The 22851-nt window shown below is 38.9% G+C and overlaps 1 protein-coding gene across 1 annotated transcript; it reads right to left on the reverse strand.

The window, feature by feature from the left end:
- Nucleotides 1–1221: 1221 nt before the first annotated feature.
- Nucleotides 1222–22785, reverse strand: map3k9 (mitogen-activated protein kinase kinase kinase 9). Its single transcript, XM_051916467.1, has 11 exons — nt 21749–22785; nt 19220–19633; nt 13640–13820; nt 12273–12421; nt 11562–11737; nt 9835–10075; nt 9545–9667; nt 9318–9441; nt 9113–9225; nt 6288–7004; nt 1222–4770 (listed from the first exon to the last, which is right to left on the reverse strand). Exons 1-11 carry the CDS (start codon nt 22125–22127, stop codon nt 4370–4372), a joined length of 3018 nt encoding a protein of 1005 aa, XP_051772427.1. The 5' UTR covers nt 22128–22785; the 3' UTR covers nt 1222–4369.
- Nucleotides 22786–22851: the final 66 nt, after the last annotated feature.

Genomic DNA, 22851 nt, shown 5'->3' on the forward strand with positions numbered 1-22851 from the left:
ATAAGTAACTTTGCAACTACATGTCAACTCTCATTAGTATATTACTAATAGTAGACTGTCTGCTTAATATCTGCTAACACTTTATTTTGATGGCCCCCAAACAGACAGTTGAGTAACTTTAAGTATATGTCAACTTATTCTACTAACCCAAACCCTAATTTAACCCGTCCTGTTCGAACCTCCCGCTCTAAGCGGGACTTGAACCCCGATCTGTCCGCATGGGAGTCAGGCGCTCTAATAAGGAGGCTAAGACTGTAGCATCAGTCACTAGCGCGCCTCTTGAGATCAGGGGAGTGAGGTTTACACGCACAGGTCTTACTAGACTACGTCTGTTACACTCACCCCCCCTAAACCTCACTCCCATCCGGGTCACGGCACCAGCGCAACCCCTCTAACTGCCCGTTCTAACCGGGACTCAAACCCGGTTCCGCTGGCATGGGAGTCGGGCCCTCTAACAAGGAGGCTAAAGACCACAGTTTCTAGTGTCAGCCAACGTCTGTTACACTAACACCTAACAGTCTACCACAGTCTACTAACACTCTAATGAGAGATAGTTGACATGTAGTTGCAAAGTTACTTGTAGTTAGTAAATTGTCTAAAGTAAACCATCGAAAAAAAGTGTAACCTGTTGACATATTAGAGGTTTTTAGGGGATTTTGGATATCTGTTTTTATCACTCCATAAAATGCTGTCAACAGCCAGAAAAAAATAATCTTCTTAAGAATAAAATTTTACATATCAGGTAAATTATTTATGAACAAACCCCTTCAGAATATAGATAGCCTAGGAATAAAACTGAAAAGGTTTGGGGGAAAGTGTTACTTAAGAGATTTCTGTGCATGAGATACAATCATTTTGAGAAAACAGCCTTTAAAATATGTATTGTTATTGAAATCTATAGATGCAAATAGATAAAGTGTAATAAATAAGACTTAAATGTGTATTTTGGATGTTTTCTTTCCACTAGTCTAAAAAGAGACATGCTTGCTATAATCAAAATAGCCCAACATCTCAAAATTGACCAGTTCATGAAAAAACAACAACAACAATGGTTTATGTCTTGCCTTAATGTTTATGTTAAGTGAAAGAGAGAGAATTAATTTGGAAAATGCCAGTCTAGTCTCATTTATTTGCAGTTATGATGATGATAATAAAATGTGCAAATCATTTTCTTGAGTTTTGTATTCTATACTAAGACAGTCAGTCACGAAACACCACATCTCAGCATTTCAGGGCTTTAATCGAGCTCTTACACAAGTCTAATGTGCTCGGGTGCAAGTACAAGTTTCATAGCAGCAGCTTCTGAACCCAAAACACCTGCTCTCCAGGACAACAGTTATTGTGCTGATAAATGGCAGCAGATGCTCTTGATGATAGCTACACATTCCTTTAAGCCAGAAAAAATACACCCCTATTCCACATCCTGATGGAATGAAGTGAGAGTTCCTCCTCAGCCAACTTGCCAAATTTCAGGACTCTGAATTTTACACTGCTAGTTCATTTTGTTGTATGCATGACAAAAGTTCAAAATCTGGTATCAAGTGACAGAAAGGGGAAGAGAGACACAAGCCCTTCTGTGTTTTGGCTCTAAATGTTGTTTTGTCTCTAGAGGAAGTTTTTGCCGGTATAGAGATGAAAGATTGGAATGAGAGACAGAGGATAACGATGCTGTAAACATGTGCAAAAAAATGTTCACCTCTTCTTGTCTGAACATGTCCAAAAATCCAGACAGGAATGTTGCTCCTAATAAATTTCATCACAAAATAATAAAAATGTGAAAAATATAAAAATAATTTAAAGAAATAAATATGTGTAAACATAAAAAATATTGCACAAAATGCTACTAAAAAACCTGCAAAACAAATTCAACATTCTCAAAAATCTCCAACAAAATTCAATGCACATTCACTTTGGAACCCATCAGTTACACTGAATCACACACACACACACACACACACATCACACATACTGCACATGCACAAACACCGGAAAACTGCAGTAATGTACCTGACTATTGTATAGCTGCAAACTTAGAGCCAAAAAATTCTAACTTTCCTCTTAAAGACGTTCCCTCATGTTTAATTCTGGTAGTTTGGATGGTGAAGATGTCACTAAACAAGCATATTATTTGTGAAAGACAATGTGTTTCATGCTACAGTGAAAACCACAGAACAATCAGTGATCTCGAATGGAAGTATAACAGAAGAACTATACATTCATGAGACCGGAAAAAGCACTTCTAAAGGTGTACAATCTCATTCATGTATGACAAATAAAACCTGAAAACTCCACAGAGTTGTAGAAATAAACTGTCCAATGTTCTCCATCTAACCCAGTAGGCTACCATGTTCAGAAAGCTAAATCTACCATAAACATGCAGACGTGTGTACATACAGAGAGGAAGTCAATACAGCGCAGCAGGACAGCTGAGATAATACACTCAATATGAATAAAAAACAAGTTTGCAAATAAAAAAATTGTCCTGATAAATGTCTCTAAAGATCACAGCTACAGACCCTGTACTTTTCTAAAGCACTCAGAAATCAGTCTGGCCATTAATGAAGCATCTGGATTGTATTATTATTCGATAGCTTATTACGCCTGGTGATGAATAGAAGTGTATACTGAAGATTAGCTTATCAAGACACACTATTGGACTCCACACTGCATCTGAATTTTTGTCTTGTTTTCTTGTATAAATATTTAAGCATTTCTAAATCAAGATACAATTATTTGAGAAGCAAAATGACATGAGATAACAAGTTTTGTTTTCCTGAAAAAAATATATCAAAATTAAGTGACTTTACACTTAAAACAAGAAAAAACATTCTGCCAACAGGGTAAGAAAAATAAACCCTTTCAACTAGTCGCTTAGTTTTGACCAATTTTCAGATTTAAAGGATTAGTTCACTTCAGAATTAAAATTTCCTGATAATTTACTCACCCTCAAGTCATCCAAGATGTTCATGTCTTTCTTTCTTCAGTGGAAAAGAAATTAAGGTTTTTGAGGAAAACATTTTTCTCCATATAGTGGACTTAATCGGGGTTCAGCAGGTTGAAGGTCCAAATTGCAGTTTCAGTGCAGCTTCAAAGGGCTCTTATCTGGTCTTCTCTAGCGAAACGATCGCTCATTTTCTAAAATTTTTTAAAAATTAATAAACTTTTTAACCACAAATGCTCATCTTGCATTAGCTCTAATGGAAAGGTCACGTGTGACTTAGGCAGAAGTACCGATCCAGTGTTTACAATAGTGTAGAGAAGGAGGACCGTTCAAAAGTTGTTGTATTATGAATGACACATATTTATGTGTCTTTGTGTTAGATTATTGTTTAAAATTGTCCTTTCGTGTGCGTAACCTGGATGTTTAAATCTTTTAAAACACTTGCTTGGCATTTCTGCTTACGTCACGCATGACCTTTCCAACATGATTACGCAAAGCGTGGCGCATTGCAGAGCTAGTGCAAGACTAGCATTTGTGGTTAAAAAGTATATGAATTTTAATTTTTTTTTAGTTTCGCTAGATAAGACCCTTATTCCTCGGCTGGGATCGTGTAGTGCCCCTTGAAGCTGCATTGAAACTGAAATTTGGACCTTTAACCCGCTGAACCCCGTTTAAGTCCACTATATGGAGAAAAATCCTGGAATGTTTTCCTCAAAACCTAAATTTCTTTTTGACTGAAGAAAGAAAGACAAACATCTTGGATGACATGGGGGTGAGTAAATTATCAGAAAATTTTAATTCTGAAGTGAACTAATCCTTTAATATTTGAAGTAATTCTGCTTCTCAAGTGTATCTTGATTTAATAATGCTTATTGTACTGGTAAAACGAGACAAAAATATTGAGGAAGAAATTCATTTTTTGCAGTGTAGGACTGTATATATTTGTTGAATACTTCTAATATTGAACTGAAGATGGTTTAGACCAGAAAAGCATCTGGATTATGCAAAAACCAAGTACCTTTGGTTTATGCTGGGTAATTATTCCTTATCAGTAAGGTATCAGTTCCTAATATAATAAGTATTTATATATCCTGTTGAAAAAAAGGGGGGGAAAGAATCAAACCAGCCTAAACTGGCTTGCTGGTCTTCCAGTACAGTCAAGTTGGTCTGTTGGCTAGTTTATTAGGAGTTTTGGGCACTTAGGCAACCAACTGACCACCCAGCTAGCTTGACCAGGCTGAGCGACTATCTTAAACCAACTAAGACCAGCTTAATCCTCAAGCAAAGCATCTTAGGCTGGTTTAAGCATGTTTTCTTCACCAGGGTATCCAGAACTCCCCCTTGATTAATCTGATGGTGTAAGTGCTACATCTGAAAGCAAGTGGGTCTAAATTTGTGAGTGACATTAATAAGTTTGAAGGGATGAAATCAAGAGCAGAACCCTTGTCGCACTCTGTAAGGTGAGTCTCTGGGATCTGATGAAAGAGGCCTTGTCCCGTCCCTGTACTGTCCTTCATCCTGTTGGTCCAAAAGGCTGTCATTCACCCAAGGGGAACAGGGGGTTGGTGGTTCCATAGGAGTGGGCAAGACGACCACACCTCCTCCAAACTCCACAGTGGACGGGGTTTCAGTGCTGGACGTGTGGGCAGGAGATTCGCCCCACTGGGATCCACAGCGTGCTCTTGGACAAGGGCGGGGCCTAGCCAGGAAGTCCAGAGTCTTGGGACGCTCAGGTTGGAAGCGGCGTCGTGGCGTAGGTGGGAAGATGAGATTCGGATCAGGAAGACGGGGCACCTCCGAGGGGTCCTCACTTAAGGTCCACGGAGTCACTGCACATACGGCATCACAAAAGGCACAAAAATTAAACTAATTATAGCTAAGAACTGAATCAATTTCTGTGAAAGGATTTCAAATCACTATTTGTTGTGTTAGTAGACGGTCAATGATGTATAAAGAACAGGAATCTTGTCTAATTTAAAAAAACATGTACCAAGTTCTCTAAATGTATTCAAGTTGGTTTTTATACAAAATGTTTTAAAAAACCTTTATTCAATTTCAATTCACCTTTTTTTTTTAAATTTTATACCGTTTCAATTTTTTATTATACGTTTGAATACATGTGTACACATTTTAGTTATTTCATTTCATACAAATATATATATATATATATATATGTGTGTGTGTGTGTGTGTGTATGTATAAAGAATATTTAAATATAATAAACAGTGAAGTTGTTTTATTTTTTAAGTCCCCCTGCAGTCAATAATTTTATCCCTTAAAACAAACTCATTCTTGATAATCACAATGACATATTTAAAAGTTTTCTGTGAAAATAATTTCTTCATGCCTTAAAATAGCTTGTAATGTAACTCTACACCCTTGCTTCATTTAGTATACGCAGATTCATGAATATGCAAATTAGTCCCCGCCTCCTCTCAATCAACCAGCTCGGACTACCTGATCCATTCGGTCAACTGTAGCAAATGCTACAAACTGGCAAATGGAAATATTGGTTTAATTCATCCTTATATGCAACTGAACCAAAAACTGATTCAGAAGAAGAAGAGGAAGAGCGAATTATACAGGCAGGCCCGTTTCTACGGGGGTAAGCACCCTCAAACAAAAGCAAGAGTACCCTCAGTTGATACTGTAATAATATATTGACGAAACAGATTTAGTAAGCGCTCTAGTGCGTAATTGTGTTTGCGCTCTAGAGAACTTCAAATGTTTCTATATACAACATATTTTTTCAGTGGTGAGCAATGTAGCCAATCACAGACAGGTTGTTGATCTCTTGAATGCAGTGGCCAATCAGGGGTGTTTAATTTAGGTCAGAATCCATTCACCGCTCAAATCGCCAGAGTTCTTATTAAGCGCTGAGTTCGGCGCTCTCGCAAATCCTCTCATTAACAGAGTATAGACACAAAGTAAATAAGAGATTTATTGTGCAGTGTAGACAACTTTATTGATAACAGAACTTTGTGAAGTCGTGAACTGAGATGAGTAACTGTAAAGGGAGCGGTCTTTGCGCGATTTCTAGGTTATATATTATCCATTCAGAATTTGAATAAAAGTTGACACATAACGGTTATTGATATGATTATGTTATTGATCGACTACATTATCAAACAGCTAATAATGTGTTGCTAATATTTCAAAAACCATGTTCCCGTTCGCCATCTCAGAGTCACGTAGCTGCCTTCTAAAAATCAGCAGACAGCAGCATCCCTAGAAATAATGATAGGAAAAGCCCCGCCCCATGTTGACGGGATTGGCTACATGTTCATGATGTTAGGAATTAGGTGGGAATTAGATAGTGTCCCATCACTGACCCAGAGTTTCTCACCTGTTTTGGAGGGTGTGGTAGGGGTGGGATTGTGGTTGTTATGGCCGGGACTGCACCCCGTCTTTATTGCGCCATCTGAAGGTGTGCGACGAAGCCTGCAGGCTGCACTGGGTGCAGAGGGCACATGTGTGGGTGTGAGTGACTGTCGAGGGTGCCGTTTAAAGCTCTCCAGGTGGGTGTTGACCAGTGGGTTCAGAGGAGGCGGATTGTGTCCAGGGAGGGTGGGGGGTGTTGGTGGGCGTAGCACGAGCAGCTCTTCACTGTCAGAGCGCAGGAGAGAACGGGTTGAGTTACAATCAGACACAGATGAGAGAGACAGGAGTGTGAGGGACGTGGGCAGAGGGGGAGGGCGACGGGGGCTTTCACGTTTGAAGATTTTGCGTGTGGGTGGGCTAGCGCCACGACTTTGACCCCCGGTGCGGTGAAACAGCCCTTCCCATCGTGGACGCACACTCTCTTCCACACGCACAAGGTCTAGTAAGTTATGACCAAAACCGATAGCGGCCAGAGCCGCCCCACAGCCCAGCAACACCAGCTCTGATCTACGGCTTCCACTGGGGCTCCGCCGCGTATAACTGGGGGAAGCATCAGAAGCCATTCCAGTCGTGCTGCTCTCCATGCTGTAACTGTCGGATCCATCCCTGTGGAACGGGATGCAGAGGTATGATTGGCCAGGAGAGTCAGCTGACTCTGATGGGAAGCAGCAGTCCTCATTTTCTACACAGAGAGAAAGAGAGGGGTGGGGGGAGAAACATTTCACAATGTTGCACCATAACCAGGCTTCACAGCTTGTCAGTTACAGGGTGAAGATTTTTTGAATTCTGGTTGTTTATTCTCATTTGTTTCTAATATTATAATGTAAATAAAATCTGTGACATTTCGAACTACTTAGATGAGCTTAAACCAGTCTATTATCAGGGAGATGACAGAAATGTCAAAATAAATACATCAAAATATTACATCAGCCTGATGCAATGATGCCAACATAATGTCAGTGTGACACATTTTCAATGTTTCAATCTTAACAATGTGGCTATGCTCCACAGGATCCAGAAATTGGAATTACAGGAAGAGGAATTTACTGAATTACAATAAAAAATAAAAAAAAATCAAGATTCAGACAAAAGAAGAGTTTAATTACACTCAAATTAAACTCAAGTTTAATGATGATTAATTTTGGCTAATTATTCTTATAAGTCATAATTCAGTACCGTCAAATCAATTCAAACAGTCATGAAAGAATAAAAAAGATTTTATTTTTCCATATAGCATCGCAAAATGTCCACCACGTTGTTTTCAAAAAACTTCCCAAATAAATAAATAAATATATTGAAGATTATAGTTAAAGGTGCAGTAGGTTATCTGTGAAATGCTAACATTAGCCTGCTAGCATTCAAAGCATACAATCCCTCCCTCCTTGAAAATCGCAGTCCAAAGCCACGCCTCCTCCAAAACACATGAAGGCACACCCAAAGTGTCACAAGAAAAACTACCTCATGTCTCAAAGTACATAACATTACAATAATAATGAATGTAAACAACTTAGAGAGCTTGTACCTGACTGCTGCAGATTCATTTCGGTGTGGAAACTGTTGACATTGAAATGCATAATTCCGAGTCTGACTGAACAGCTGCGGTTAGAATGAACATCTCTTAATTACGGTAGTTATGGCGTGAACGCAACAAAAACTCATTGTTTTGATTTGGTAGGAACTGTAAAATGTGGCTGCTGTTTGTTTGCGGTGCTCTGTGACTGACGTCTGTCTACATAAACTCTGCATAGCATGAAATGCGCTGATGGCGTATGTCTGTGCGAACAGGGTGCACGAGGGTATGTAAAAACATACGTTGACAGGCAGGTAGAACATCGTATTATTTCATTCGGACCAAATATGATGATTGGATGAACATTTTATGGTCTTACACCTTCCACAGACGATTTATATTTATAAAAATACATTTAGACCGTTTAACAGTGATTGCTATCAGGATATGAGGAGACTTTCAACCAGTATAACAAAAAATGTTGCTGTAGAGAATCACCTATTGCACCTTTAATGATTGAACATTATTAATATCATCTGTTTCTGGAAATAACCCTTACTGTCTGTATGAAAAGATATTCATATGTAAATTATACTGAAAAATAAAAACTATTAAAAACTAAAGTATTAATAAAATTGCACTTACAACAGTTGTTGAAATTTTTTAACTTTCATTCCATATAATTCTACTCCTTAAATTCAAATTCTTCATCCTGTTGGCTACTTCAGTAGAAATTCAGGAGCTGAACTGGTAGCTACAGTTGTGATGTAACAGAAGTAGTGACAGCTACAGCCGAGAGAAACGGATTATCAAACAAAGAAAAAAGCGGGTAGGTTTCTATTCATTGGTTGTTGATTGGATAGAGGCAGATCTAAAGGCAAATTTTCTATTGAATGAAAGAAAGGGGCGAAGTTTATGCAGACTAAATGACTGGAGAAGTCTAGCATATGTCGCCAGAGAGAAGTTGGTTGTATCACCAGAAGATCCAGTTATGACATTTTAATGAAAAATTATGAACACAAAAAAACTGTTAAAACATTTTCATAGAAGAATCGTTCATAATTAGATACATTTAGAAAAAGTCATGCCGACTTTAAAGAGCACTGTTAATTCAGTTATCTCTCTCTCAGTTAAATTCAGTGCATCAGTCTTTACTCCCTGCCACTGTATGGTATTAATGTGAATGCAACAAGGATGTAGCTAAATATTCAAGATTTCAAATGGAAAACGTTTAGAACTGGTCAATGAAGATGCTGAACAAAGCGTAATGTGAGTGTTACCAGTCTCTGCCAGGCTGCACACTCCAGGTATAGCAGGACTGTGTCTGGGGGAGCGGCGCAGGTTTGGAGCGCTGCAGGAACGCTGCCGACTGCCCTCTTTAGGAGTCCTCAAACTGAGTGATAAACACATGCACACAGAGGTTTGTGACTGTATAAATATTTGGTTAAGTTTATGCTTTTTACAGAAACACACATACACGCACACCTCTCATCAGCACTGTGTTCTCTTTGCGTTCTCCCTTTCTTGCGTGAAGTCTTCCTGTCCTCCTCTTCATCATACTGGAATGCAGCATTACGACCCCAGGCTTGACATCCGACCCCAGGGGCCACTGTCGGCATGAAGGATGTTCTAAATTAGGAAACTGAGCATATCTGTCCAAACTAATATCCACAATAATATCCACAAAATCAATCAGATATATAAACACATACACTGGATCGCTCGAAGGCGTGGCAAAACAGGGGGGCTGTTTGGAGGGGTGGAGTTACTGCCCAGGAGACTCCGCCTCCTGTCCAAAGAAGGAGACGCTTGGACTGTGATCTTATGCTGGAAATCTGAAACACAAACATTATTTAATAGCAAAAAGTTTAGAGTTAAAAAAACTAAAAATGTATTATTTTACCCAATGCAAATCTATTGAATTCAAATGTGAGTTGAATCTTGTGTGCTTCACATAAGGAGTGCTATTTGAATAATGCATTTAATACTTTGAAATACTAACCAGAAGGCAGGCTGATGCGATTCCCGTCACGCAGTTTAAGTCGACTGCGCCGGAACTTTCCATGACGGTTTTGCACTCGTGGTTTCTCCTGGTACAGCTGGTGAATGATGACATTAAGCTCTCGCTCCAGGATGTGAATTTCTCTTTCCGCCAGTTCCTGTTCCCGCCGCCTTAAAGCCTCTTCCTGGTACTTCTGCTGTAGCGCTGCACGACTCAGTTCCTCCTCCCAGGATCTCAACTCCTACAGCAAGAATGAGAAAGATCCAACTTACTCATCACTCTGATCTATGTAGTGTGTATAATCTGGTAAATTCATCTGCCGCACTTGACACCACCATACTGACACCAATTCATCTGGAGTTTGACACCATCACAGCTGTGAGTTTAAAGGGTTAGTTCACATAAAAGTGAAAATTCTGTCATTAATTACTCACCCTCATGTCGTTCCACACCCGTAAGACCTTCGTTCATCTTCGGAACACAAATTAAGATATTTTTGACAAAATCCGAGAGGTATGTGACTCGTCCATAGACAGCAATATAATCAACACTTTAAAGGTCCAGAATGGTACTAAAGACATCATTAAAACAGTCGACGTGACTGCAGTGGTTCAACCTTAATTTTATGAAGCGACGAGAATACTTTTTGTGCGCAAAAACAAAACAAAAATAATGACTTTATTCAACAATCTCTTCTCTTCCCTGTCATTATCCTTACACAGTTGCCACAGTAAGCACAGTGAAGGCTTCCGTGTTTACGTCCGAATGCCGGCTCAGTATTGGCCAAAGCTGCACACGTGAGCACGACGCATGCGTGTGATGCCGCTGCAGGAGCTGGCCAATAATGAGTCGCCGTTCTGATGTAGAACCTGGAACTGCTGGACGTAAACAATGCATGAGAATGACACAGAAGAGAAGATATTGTTGAATAAAGTCATTATTTTTGTTTTGTTTTTGTGCACAAAAAGTATTCTCGTTGCTTCATAACATTAAGGCTGAACCACTGCAGTCACGTGAACTGTTTTAAATATGTCTTTAGTACCTTTCTGGACCTTAAAAGTGTTGATTATATTGCTGTCTATGGACGAGTCATATACCTCTCGGATTTCATCAACAATATCTTAATTTGTGTTCTGAAGATGAACGAAGATCTTACGGGTTTGGGAAGACATGAGGGTGAGTAATTAATGACAGAATTTTCATTTTTGGGTGAACTAACCCTTTAATAGAGACTGGATTGCAAATAAAATGTTTACTAAATCTTCTGACTGACGTTCTAGTTGAATTGAAAGAAGCTTATTTAGCTTTATTTAGCAAGTGTGTGTGTTTTACTTTGGGGACAAACATATATACATATAATTCAAAACATTTTGAAGGAAATTAATACTTTTATTCCATAAGGATGTATTACATTGATCAAAAGTATGACGCATTTTTATGTTACAAACAATTTCTATGTCAAATAAATGCTTTTCTTCTGAACTTAATAATATACTTGAGCACTAAATCAGTATATTAGAATGATTTCTGAAGGATCATGTGATACTGAAGACCGCAGTAATGGCTGCTAGAAATTCAGCTTTTCCATCACAGGAATATATTATATATATAATTTAGAGATTGGTTTAGGTTAGTCAGTAGTATTTATGTATTTTTCTAACTTAAAACGTCTAGGTATTTATACAGGTAAGTAAATGTGTTTTTGATCATTTTGAAAGCATGTAAACCTTCTCTTTGGCTCTGAGCTGGTCGAACATCTCCTGAACCTCCAGCTTCCAGTCATCCTGCAGGGATTGGAAGGATTCTGCTGGCATTTCAAAGAAGCCCGACTCCTCGATAGCCGTCAGCTGGTCTAGAATACTGGTGAAGGGGGGTCGAGCATGAGGGTCCACATTCCAACAGTCTAGAGCAGGTGAGAGAAACACACACCACAGACAGACTGTCAGCTGTCACAGACCACTCAGGCTGGGACAATAAGCCTTTTGGTTAGTAAATCTATTTCAATTTCTATATATCCTATTTAAACTCATTCAATTAAAAAGACAGTTCATCCAAAAATGAAAATTCTGTCATCATTTATTGTATGACTTTCTTGGAGATGTTGAGATGTAATGTTCTGATTCATCATGTTGCTTTCTGTTTTATCACCTATATTATTATGGTGGTTATCAGTAGATTTTAAGGTAAAAACCAGCGTTCAAGTAGATGGATATGTTAACATTATATCACATAACATAAGTTATGGCATCCCATAAAACCACATTGTCACAGTAATTTTCAGGTGAATTTCTGGCAACCACAGCTGCCAGTTTATTACAATATACTGTTTTGATACTTGTTATGTTATGATTTGTCATTTGGCAGAAGTTTCATATATGCAGGGGAACAGTGCTTAAGTTAATAAGTTACAGTCACTGCAGTATATGAGATTTTCTTGCCTTCCATCAGCCGAGCAAATGGCTCAGGACAGGTGGAGGGGATCGGCAGGGACAGTTTATTCATGGCCACACCGTAAGCTACCGCCAGACCATCAATGCCACGAAACGGCACCTCTCCTGTCAGCAGCTCCCACAACAAAACTCCATAACTGTGAGAAAGAGACAGACCAACAGAGAGTTAAACAAAACTACTGACAACAAGCTGTCACCAACATTATTTGTGCAAAGACTAGCAGAATCCTATACAGTAACACTATAAAATGAATGACAGGTATTATGCTCCCTAGTAAACAAAAATACCCCTCTATTAACATTTTAACAAAGTGTGCCTTTGCAGTGTCATATTCTTTCAAATGTAAAATATGTGCTTCAGTGGCACATATTTTTTTGGGCAAAAAATGTTGACAACACTGACACAAAAGTCAGCTTGGTAAGTTTAAAAACCTTAAAAACTGCTATAAATGAATGATAAATATTACTGTAGATTTCAGTGACTCAAAAAAATACACACAAGCAAACAGACACATCACACCTTGTTAATGTGGATAGAGAACAAAGATCCATAGCAGTGAATGTTTTCTATTTTTATCTCTTTACTATTCATCCCTCCCCTTCTGTACTCTGTAATCAGGAATTGTGGTGGGAAGCGAAATTCAGACATTAATAGCTAAGCACTGAACAGCACCATACAACACACAGACCAGCCATAGAAACTGGGATAATGACACCATTTGTTTGTTACCATGGTAACCAAAACCTTCATTGGATACTGCCATCTGTGACCTATAGTTTGGCCAATGAAACTGAAATATGGCTGCACAATTTGTGCTATAACTGCCTGATTTGCTCGCATGATGTATACATTATTGCATAATAATAATAATGTTATATATATAATAAAATAAATGAGTATGTTTACCTTAATATCCAAATAACATCTATTCAGTATTATTTTAGTATTACTATTGTAGTATTCGTTTTTATATATATTTCATATTCGTATTTATTTTTTTATTTTAATTTTAGTTTGTTTTAATAATTTTGTTAATTGCTTTTGTCTTTTTAGTCTTTGTGTTTTAATATTTCTATTTAGATTTAATTTATTTCTATTACAGTAATTTAGTAATTTTGGCACTTAAACTTATTTATTTCAGTTTGTTCATTTCTAACTTTCGGTTAATTTTTTGTTCTAATATTCTAGAGAGAAATATACCATATTTCTCGAGAATTTCTTCATATTATTTTTAAAAAGGAAACATAGGGACAATATGAGAAGGTGAAGACTTGCCTATATGACAGCAACACAGACTGACTTGCCTTTGGTGCAGCTAGGTCAGAAACACTCACACACATTTCCTGGTGCCCACCTCCAAACATCACTGCCCTTGGAGAAGGTCGAAGAGCGGATGACCTCAGGGGCCATCCAGGCGTACGTCCCCGCCGCGCTCATCTTTGTGGTCCGATGCCACTCTCGTGCCAAACCGAAATCTGTCACCTTCAGAGTCTTGTTGCTCAGATCATCGTTCTCAACACGTTCCAGAATCAGAACTGTAGGGTGGAGTTAAAAAGACAAAAGTGATGATTGAGTACATGAAACAGAGGGGCAGATGCTGCAGTTACTGACTTTGAGCTGCACGATCCTGGATAAATTGAGAATCACGTTTTGTTTTGTTTTTTCAAATAGAGATCATGATTCTCCCACAATTCTGAACAGACAACAAAATAAAATAACATGTAAATTACCAGAGCTTCTGACAAAATATTATTTGCTGCAGTCTATTAAATGTTTAATTAATCAGAATGAATATTAGAAAAATAGGTTTGAGTGAATGATTCAATGACTCACTCATAAAGATTTCATTTGTTTCATTACTGGATGAATCAGCATTTTTGAACAAATCTCTTGAATGAATGATTCAATGACTCACTCATATATAGGCTTGTTCGAGATGCATCGGAGCTGCGCAGACCAATCGGCGTATGACATCAAAGTGCTTTGGTGTCATAAGCCGATCGGTCAGCGCAGAGCCGATGCATCTCAAACAAGCCTAATACCTCACTTGTTTCATTACTGAATGAATCAGTGTTTTTGAACAAATCTCTTGAATGAATGATTCAATGACAATTACATTTTCAGTCACTTACCGCATAGTGGCGTAACAATGTAATTGATACAATCGTTATTTGAAGTGCCATGTTACTTTCAAAAGGGGATTTGCTCTATTTTGATCGCCACCGTATCAACATATCACATATCAGTGTTTATATCTGAACTATAAACTTTCATCCCAGTACTTTTGTGATAATTTTAATTACTGTAGGACAGAAATAAAGATACTTTGTGTTTAAAAAAGACTGTTTGTGAAGCTGTTTCATACCTAAACATGATAGGTTACTCTCTCTGGGTCAGTGGCAGCGTGAACACAGATTTGAATGCTCTGGTATGATTTTGCCAATGGTTTAATAGACATAAGGAATAAGATCATGTGGGTGTTTGAATCAAGATCGCGGTCTTTTAAAGATTAATCATGCAGCTACACTATGACTACAGCAAAAGCAGAAGCCTGATTGACAGGCAGCTTTTTATAGGAGCTGTCCACCATAGTAGTGCTGAATTGGGCAATGCCTTCACTAACATAACTTCACAAGCTCAAAACAACAGCGGAACACACAGTATTGCATTAATGGAAGTTGGATGGTTGCAATCTGTAGCAGTTTAATATTAGATTTAGAGTTTCAAATGCTTCTTGATGTACAACACAGCTTGGCTGTAAGATGTGTGTGTGTGTGTGCGTGTGCGTGTGTGTTTTTGTGACATATCAGGACACAAATTTGTATAATGACATGGGTATGACAGGAATTACAAGGAGGGGGTGACTTATGAGGACATTACCCCATGTCCCCATTTTTCAAAAGGTTTATAAATCATACAGAATGAGTTTTTTTGAGAAAGTAAAAATGTGCACAGTTTCCTGTGATGCGTATGTGTGTGTGTGTGTGTGTGTGTGTGTGTGTGTGTGTGTGTGTTTGTGTGTGTGTGTGTGTGTGTGTGTGTGTGTGTGTGTGTGTGTGTGTGTGTGTGTGTGTGTGTGTGTGTTTATCTGTAAGTTGGTGTTGTTAAAATTAGCTGACTTTGTTTTTCCACAACACAACCAATGAAAAGCTAGGAGACTTATCTTTGAACTACAGCGTCCAATTGTGTGCAAGGTCCTATGCTAATTATATCCGAGTGGCCTATGAGAGCCCAGGACATGTTTTGAGTAGCCAATCAAGTGGCAGGGAGTGAAGGTGAGTGCAAATCCTCTGTAATAAGCTTTGGGTTTAGAGGATCCAATCAGACAAGTCAACTGCCAAACACAGGATTACGACCAACTTACACACCCAGAGAGCCAATACATGAGCCAGGCCCTTCAACTATGGCACATGAATACAAGCAAAGCTACATGCCTGTAGAAGAAAAGCAGCCTATGATTGTTGCATCAGGCAGAGATTTTACAACTGGGGGCCAAAAGGGTGTGATGAGGGGTCCATGGAGAATTTGAGAGGGAAAAAAGGATTTTACAAAATATATATTTTAAGGGTTGTTCAAGTTATAATTTTAATATTAAATATAAGTTAAATATGTTCAGCACAATTTTTGTATACATATTTACCAAATATGATAATTACAGTTTCTTTCTGCTTTCTAAACACTGGTAGGAAATCTTTCCAGTTTTCTAATGACAGCCGTAGTAAACAGTATGAAATAAAAACCAAGAGTTAAGGGCCTTTCACACCAAGGATGATGACTATAATGATAACCATAACTATAAAGTTTTAATAATTGTTCTAAATTTGTGAGAATAAGGAAGTCTTCCACCACAGCTATAACGACAAGGACACAGAGGAACAATATCATTGGAATCACTTTCAGAATGAATTAACATTATACATTTATACATTAAAATATATTAAAATATAACAGTCAATTATTTAATTTTAGAAACACAACACAATGTTGTCTTTATAATTGAATACTTTATATTTTCCTTATATAATATAAATGGATCTTTCTACATGAAATGATATGACTGCTATTATGTTTTAGGATGAGTCCCTAGCAAGGGGATCCTAACACACTGCCTGGCAAAAAAAAAAAAAAAAAAAGTCACACATTCTAATATTTCTTTGGACCGCATTTTGCTTTGATTACGGCACGCATTTGCCATGGCATCATTTCGGTAAGCTTATCCATCCAGAGTCACATTCATTTCTCGCCAAGATCTTTATTGATGATGGGAGAGTCGGACCGCTGTGTAAAGTCTTCTCCAGCACTTCCCAATGATTTTCAATGGGGTTAAGGTCTGGACTGTGTGGTGGCCAATTCATGTGTGAAAATGATGTCTCGTGCTCCCTGAACCAATCATTCACAATTTGAGCCAGATGAATCCTGACAATGTCATCTTGGAATATGCCCCTGCCATCAGGGAAGAAAAAAATTCATTGATGGAAAAACCTGGTCATTCAGTATATTCAGGTAGTCAGCTAACCTCATTTTTTGAGCACATAATATTGCTGAACCTAGACCTGAACAACTGAAGCAACCCCAGATCATAAGACTGGCCTCCACAGGGTGGTACGGGAGGCACTAGGCAGGCATGATGGGAATATCACTTCTGCCTCTCTTCTTACCCCGATGCACCCATCACTCTGGAACAGGGTAAATCTGGACTCATCAGACTACATAACCTTTTTCCATTGCTCCAGAGTCCAATGGACCATTTTCACAGACTGTAATGACACGTTTTAATGGTCATCAGCATCGTAAATCCTGCAAAGTTTTTTATATTTTCATTTTTTTTTAAAGTATTTATACATTTATAACACTACACTTTGTATTATATTACCTTTGCATCAAATTACAAAAAAGTAGTTGATAACACTGTGGTGAGGGTGTTTCTAATAGAGCGGCTGGGGAGTGACAGTAAAATTGATATCTTTCTCTTTTCTGACTGCCGTTTTCAATTTCTCTCTATTTTTTGCCTCTTTTTAAAAGTTGTGCTTTTCTTTTGCTATTGGAGCAAATGGGAACACAAAAAATATATTTAATTTAGTCGCTCATTCATCTCTACAGAATTTTACCCAACTATGATGACTAATAAGGGGTTTTCTTAAGGCTACACAGATGTTTAGTAACAATCCCTTAAGTTCTCTTCACATTGTGAGTTTGGAAATGCTCTTACTTTCACTATTAAACATTCTTCCACCACATTTCTTCCTTAAAGATGATGGTTCACCATGATCCTTCCTTTAATAATGTGTTGGACAGTTCTTAACCCATTATTAGTAGTTGTCTTTGCTTGATGCAGGTTAGTTTCAGCCTCAGACATCACACCCACGAACCGTTGACTGAACATCTGATGAATATGGCACACAAAATCGGAAACACTTTAGGAGTTTCAAAGTCGTCATCTGATTGGCTGAATTCTACAGGATTTCCGGGAGACGTGCGTTTTGCGTTCTTTAATGGTCTGCCTGGAAACAAAGATGCCATGACGCCAAACCCCCTTATGGAAGAAGCAAGCTGTTGTGTTTACAACTGTGACAATGAGCGCTTATCAAAAGTATTTTTTCAAAAGTATGTAAAGTTTGCGGTATAGACTCGTCCAAGAGTTTTACATGTCGGTCTGTTATTGTAGGGACATTGACATTACATTTTCACGCCCCAAACATGACACGAAACAAAACGAACAGTGATTGGTTACGGTAAATGTCAGTCAGATGGCCTTTGGGCGGTCCTTGGCCAATGAAAGCTGCTATGGAGTCCAGACCTTCTACCATCAGTCTGAAGGTCTAGCTACACGAGACTGGATGCAGGCCAATAATTTGACACTTCTAAAACAGAGTAATCTTTTCCATGACCACAGGATATGTCTTCTTCACCATGGTTGTTTAAAGGGTTAGTTCACCCAAAAATGAAAATAATGTCATTTATTACTCACCCTCATGCCGTTCCACACCTGTAAGACCTTCGATAATCTTCAGAACACAAATTAAGATAATTTTGTTGAAATCCGATGGCTCAGTGAGGCCTGCATAGTCAGCAATGAAATTTCCTCTCTCAAGATCCATTAATGTACTAAAAACATATTTAAATCAGTTCATGTGAGTACAGTGGTTCAATATTAAAATTATAAAGCGATGAGAATATTTTTGGTGCGCCAAAAAAACAAAATAATGACTTATATAGTGATGGCCGATTTCAAAACACTGCTTCATTAAGCTTCGGAGCGTTATGAATCTTTTGTGTCGAATCAGCAGTTCAGAGCGCCAAAGTCATGTGATTTCAGCAGTTTGGCGGTTTGACACGCGATCTGAATCATGATTCGACACAAAAGATTCATAATGCTCCGAAGCTTCATGAAGCAGTGTTTTGAAATCGGCCATCACTATATAAGTCGTTATTTTGTTTTTTTGCCGCACCAAAAATATTCTTGTCGCTTTATAATATTAATATCGAACCACTGTACTCACATGAACTGAATTAAATATGTTTTTAGTACATTAATGGATCTTGAGAGAGGAAATGTCATTGCTGGCTATGTAGGCTTCACTAAGCCATCGGATTTCAACAAAATCATCTTAATTTGTGATCCGAAAATGAATGAAGGTCTTACGAGTGTGGAACAACATGAGGGTGAGTAATAAATGACATTATATTCATTTTTGGGTAAACTAACCCTTTAAGAAATGAGAAGCTACTCACTGCTACTCAGTTAGGGTTAAATAACTTGTTACAGGCTGAAACATATTAATCACTGCAGTAATTTTCCAATTTTACCTATTTGCTTAGTTAAATTGAGGTGGTGACTTTTTTTTTTTTTTTTGATTTTTTGGAGTGGATTTTGGGGTCCTTGGCATCAAAATGTTTGATATGTTAGGTCTAATAATGGTGAATGATTTCTTACTGTTGCTGGACTTCAGGTCTCTGTGGATGACGGGTACGATGGCCTGGCAGTGCAGGTAGAGCATAGCACGTGCGATCTGTACCGCCCAGTCCACCAGCGTGTGTGGAGGGATGCGTTTCCCAGCCAGGGCCCGGTTGAGCGGCCCGCCACGGGCGTACTCCATGACCAGGCAGAGGTTGGGCTCCTGCAGGCACACTCCCAGAAGGCCCATGATGTTGGGGTGTGTCAGCATGGCAAAGAGCTTGGCCTCCTGACGGACGCTCTCCAACGTCTGTGACACGTCCTCATCGGGGTCCCGTCGAGCGGCTTTCACCGCCACCTCACTCCCTTTCCAAATGGCACGGTACACTTTTCCAAAACCTCCGACACCGATCATTTCCTCCAGGGCCAATTCATTGAAATCTATCTGGAGCACTGAAGAGAGAAAGAGAATATATACAGTTCAGGGTAGATAACTTACAAATTGTAGTCGATTACTGATTCCAAAAATTGTAGTAAGTGACGTAATTCATTACATTACACGTTCAAGGTAATATAATCTGACTACTTTTTGATTACTTTTGACCTAACTCATTTATCACATTGATTTGAATAGGATAACTAATATAAAATACCATATTGATATAAAAATCTTAGTGCAGAAAGAAAATATATTCCATCCTTTGTTATAAACAACATGAAGTGCATTAAATATTACATTACGTCAGGGTTTCCCAGACTGGGATTCGTGATGAATCTTCAGGGGCTTTTAAAAAAAGTAATTAAATCATAAAAATGAAATTGATGAGGAATTATTAAAATGATTATTTAATTAAAATAAATACATTTAAAATAAAAACATTTACTAAAAATTTTTTTTTAAATATTTTGTTTACCCACGTCATGTGACCATTAACCGACATCAGAGAACCGTGAACTTAATATTATTATTATTATTATCATTATTGTTGACTTAATTTTATTATTGCCTCACTTACTAACTTAAAATCTCTGGGAGTACTTCAAGTAAATACATCAGGTCAAAGAGGTTATTTAGGAGGCTGAATTAGAAAGGGGCTGTACATGAAACCAAACAGGAACTTGTGATTTATGTGCTATTCATTTGAGTAAAGTTCAAATGTGTGACAGACTGAGGCAGAGAAAGATCAGCATTAATTTGCAGATAGCAGATTCAGACGGTGGGATACATGCTATAAAAACTGATGGCTGACGTGAAAGAAAATGGAAAGCAGTAAAACAAAGATGTGCGTGAGACCGTCTCCTCCTCTCCTGGCCGTCATGATGACGGTGTGTCTGGGCCACTGTGTCTCTTATTAATATTGCAGTTGGCAGGAACCACATGATAAAAAGTAGGCCAGCAGCCATTCAGGAAAAGCAGACGACCACCAGCAACACATAACACGCGACTGACAACACAAGGGCACACACACCATTACAGCAAGCATGAGAGATAGAAAAAACAGAAGATTTGTCCACTTCCTGATCATAAGCTCAAACACAACACTGAATTCACATAAAAATAATGGAAAACCCCATATCCACATATACACTATATGTCAGATAGCTCTTGGATTTCATCAAAAAATATCTCAATTTGTGTTCCAAAGAAGAACGAAGGTCTTACAGGTTTGGAACAACATGAGGGTGAGTAATAAGTGACAGAATTTTCATTTTTGGGTGAACTAACTCTATGAGGACAATCCCTTGCCGCCAATAAAATTTTAAGTGTGTTTTGGTGTGGAAGAACTTGACTGGTCTGCTTAAAACTCAGAATCACTTGTGCCTGAATGGGTGCAAATCTTAACATGTTTAAGGCTCTGTGAGGAGCCTGCTGGAAAATCCATATTAAGGGAAAGTTTACCTAAAATGACAAATATTTTAAAAAATGTCTTTTTTTTTGTCCACACAATGTCGTTCGGACTGTCTTTCAGATGATCTTCTTTTGTGTTCCACAGAAGAAAAACAATCATTCAGATTTGGAGTAAATAAGGGTGAGTAAATGATGACAGAATTTTCATTTTTAGATTAACTATTCCTTTAAGATTGTAGTTGTCTTTTGGCAAATGACAGCTGTTATTAGCTGGTCCAAACTGGGTTCTAGCTGGTAGACCATCACTGACCAGCAATCAGATGGTTTTTTAAAAACGGTTGATGGTCAACCAGCTAAAGACCATCTTGAAACAAGTTGAAACCTGCTATCATGTCTAAGCTTGTTTGCTGGTCTTAGTTAGTCTCCCAGCCTAGTCAGTTGGCTGGATTTGGAGGGTTTTTGGGGACTTCTCAGTTGGCCAGATTGGAAGACCAGCAGGCTGACCAGTAAACCAGCTGAGCTCCAGTTTGGCTATTATGGAAAACCAGAAAAAACATCTTAGACTGGTTTAAGTTTTTTTTTTTTTCCTCAATATGTGCAGCACCATATGTATTGATCAGTGTGTGAGAAAACAACTAAACACAAAACATAAGACATGTTATCTGCTATAGTGAAGGTGGATGTATATATGTTTTGTGTAGATAAATATGTTTACTCACAGTGTAACTGAGGCACCGAATAATCACCGTAGTCTTCCGGCGTGTCCCGGATCTTCTCCGAGATACCGTTACTGCTCACGTAGTTACTTGGGAAAATACCAACCCGGTCCTCGATCATACCTGTCCACCACCCCTCATCCCCGGACACCAGCGAGTCCTTGGACAACACCTCTACCCGATCCCCCTTCCGCAGACTGAGCTCATCCTCGGCGGTAGCTTCGTAATCGAACACGGCGGTCCAGTATCCGGCTCCGGACGGGGATGCCGCCGCAGCAGGACCAAATCCGAGGAAACGAGCCCCCGGCCGGCGCTCTGCGGCTTCATCACCGTTTTTGCTGTCCGGGCCGCTACTGTTAAAGGGGAAACTGAAAGCATCCATACTGCCGATCCATAAGGGCGACCCGGCCCGGTTCAGCTCATCACCTGCCGCAGAGCTCAAGACCAGGCGCAAAGCCGCAGCATAAGTAGCTATTAATCCGAGCAGCTTCTCGCCTCAACGAGCTCCAGACCTGCCGCCCGCTTCATACGGGACCGCTCGGGCTCATTAAATGATCTTTCGGTCCCAAACATAAGGCACTTTTTGCTTTAACAGGCTACAACATTGTCCCGCACCCTTCAGCCGCTCCTGATCCAGCACTCGCCCCCCTCCCAGCACATGATTCCAGTGGTTTAACGTGTTAACGAATCCCCGATTCCTGCGTTTTGATTGGCGATATGGCGCATCAATCACATCTCGCCTCTTTATAGTACCCGCCCACTGAATCTCTATCACAGCAAATGCGGGAGAATCATTTCAGCACCACGGGGTTGGACAGCGCGCGAGACTACACTAGAAAAAGGTAGAGTTGAGCAGAAAAATCAATACATTTCGATTCAACACAGCAAATATAGCCAAAATTACCACAATTTATGCCTCTTTTAGCGCATATTCTTCGAAAGGGACAATAAGAACAACTTACAGAGCGAGAATGGGATTAGTTGGAACACATTTACACCAGTGAATAGATTTACTTTATGTACAGACACAGACGTTTCTAAGCATTTAAACAGTTATTGCCTTGGAAAAAACGATAAAGCTCATTGGTATAGGTCACATTGACCTT

Source organism: Ctenopharyngodon idella, chromosome 13 (genome assembly GCF_019924925.1).
Source record: "Ctenopharyngodon idella isolate HZGC_01 chromosome 13, HZGC01, whole genome shotgun sequence".
Lineage (NCBI taxonomy): Eukaryota > Metazoa > Chordata > Actinopteri > Cypriniformes > Xenocyprididae > Ctenopharyngodon > Ctenopharyngodon idella.

Excerpts from the sequence above, each read along its gene's own strand:
- map3k9 (XM_051916467.1), bottom strand. The coding sequence starts at position 22,127 with ATGGATGCTTTCAGTTTCCCCTTTAACAGTAGCGGCCCGGACAGCAAA. Across the intron at positions 11,738-12,272 it reads ATTTGCTCGGCTGATGGAAG|ACTGTTGGAATGTGGACCCT; the intron begins GCAAGAAAATCT and ends CACCTGCTCTAG. Across the intron at positions 10,076-11,561 it reads AGCTCAGAGCCAAAGAGAAG|GAGTTGAGATCCTGGGAGGA; the intron begins GTTTACATGCTT and ends TTCTTGCTGTAG.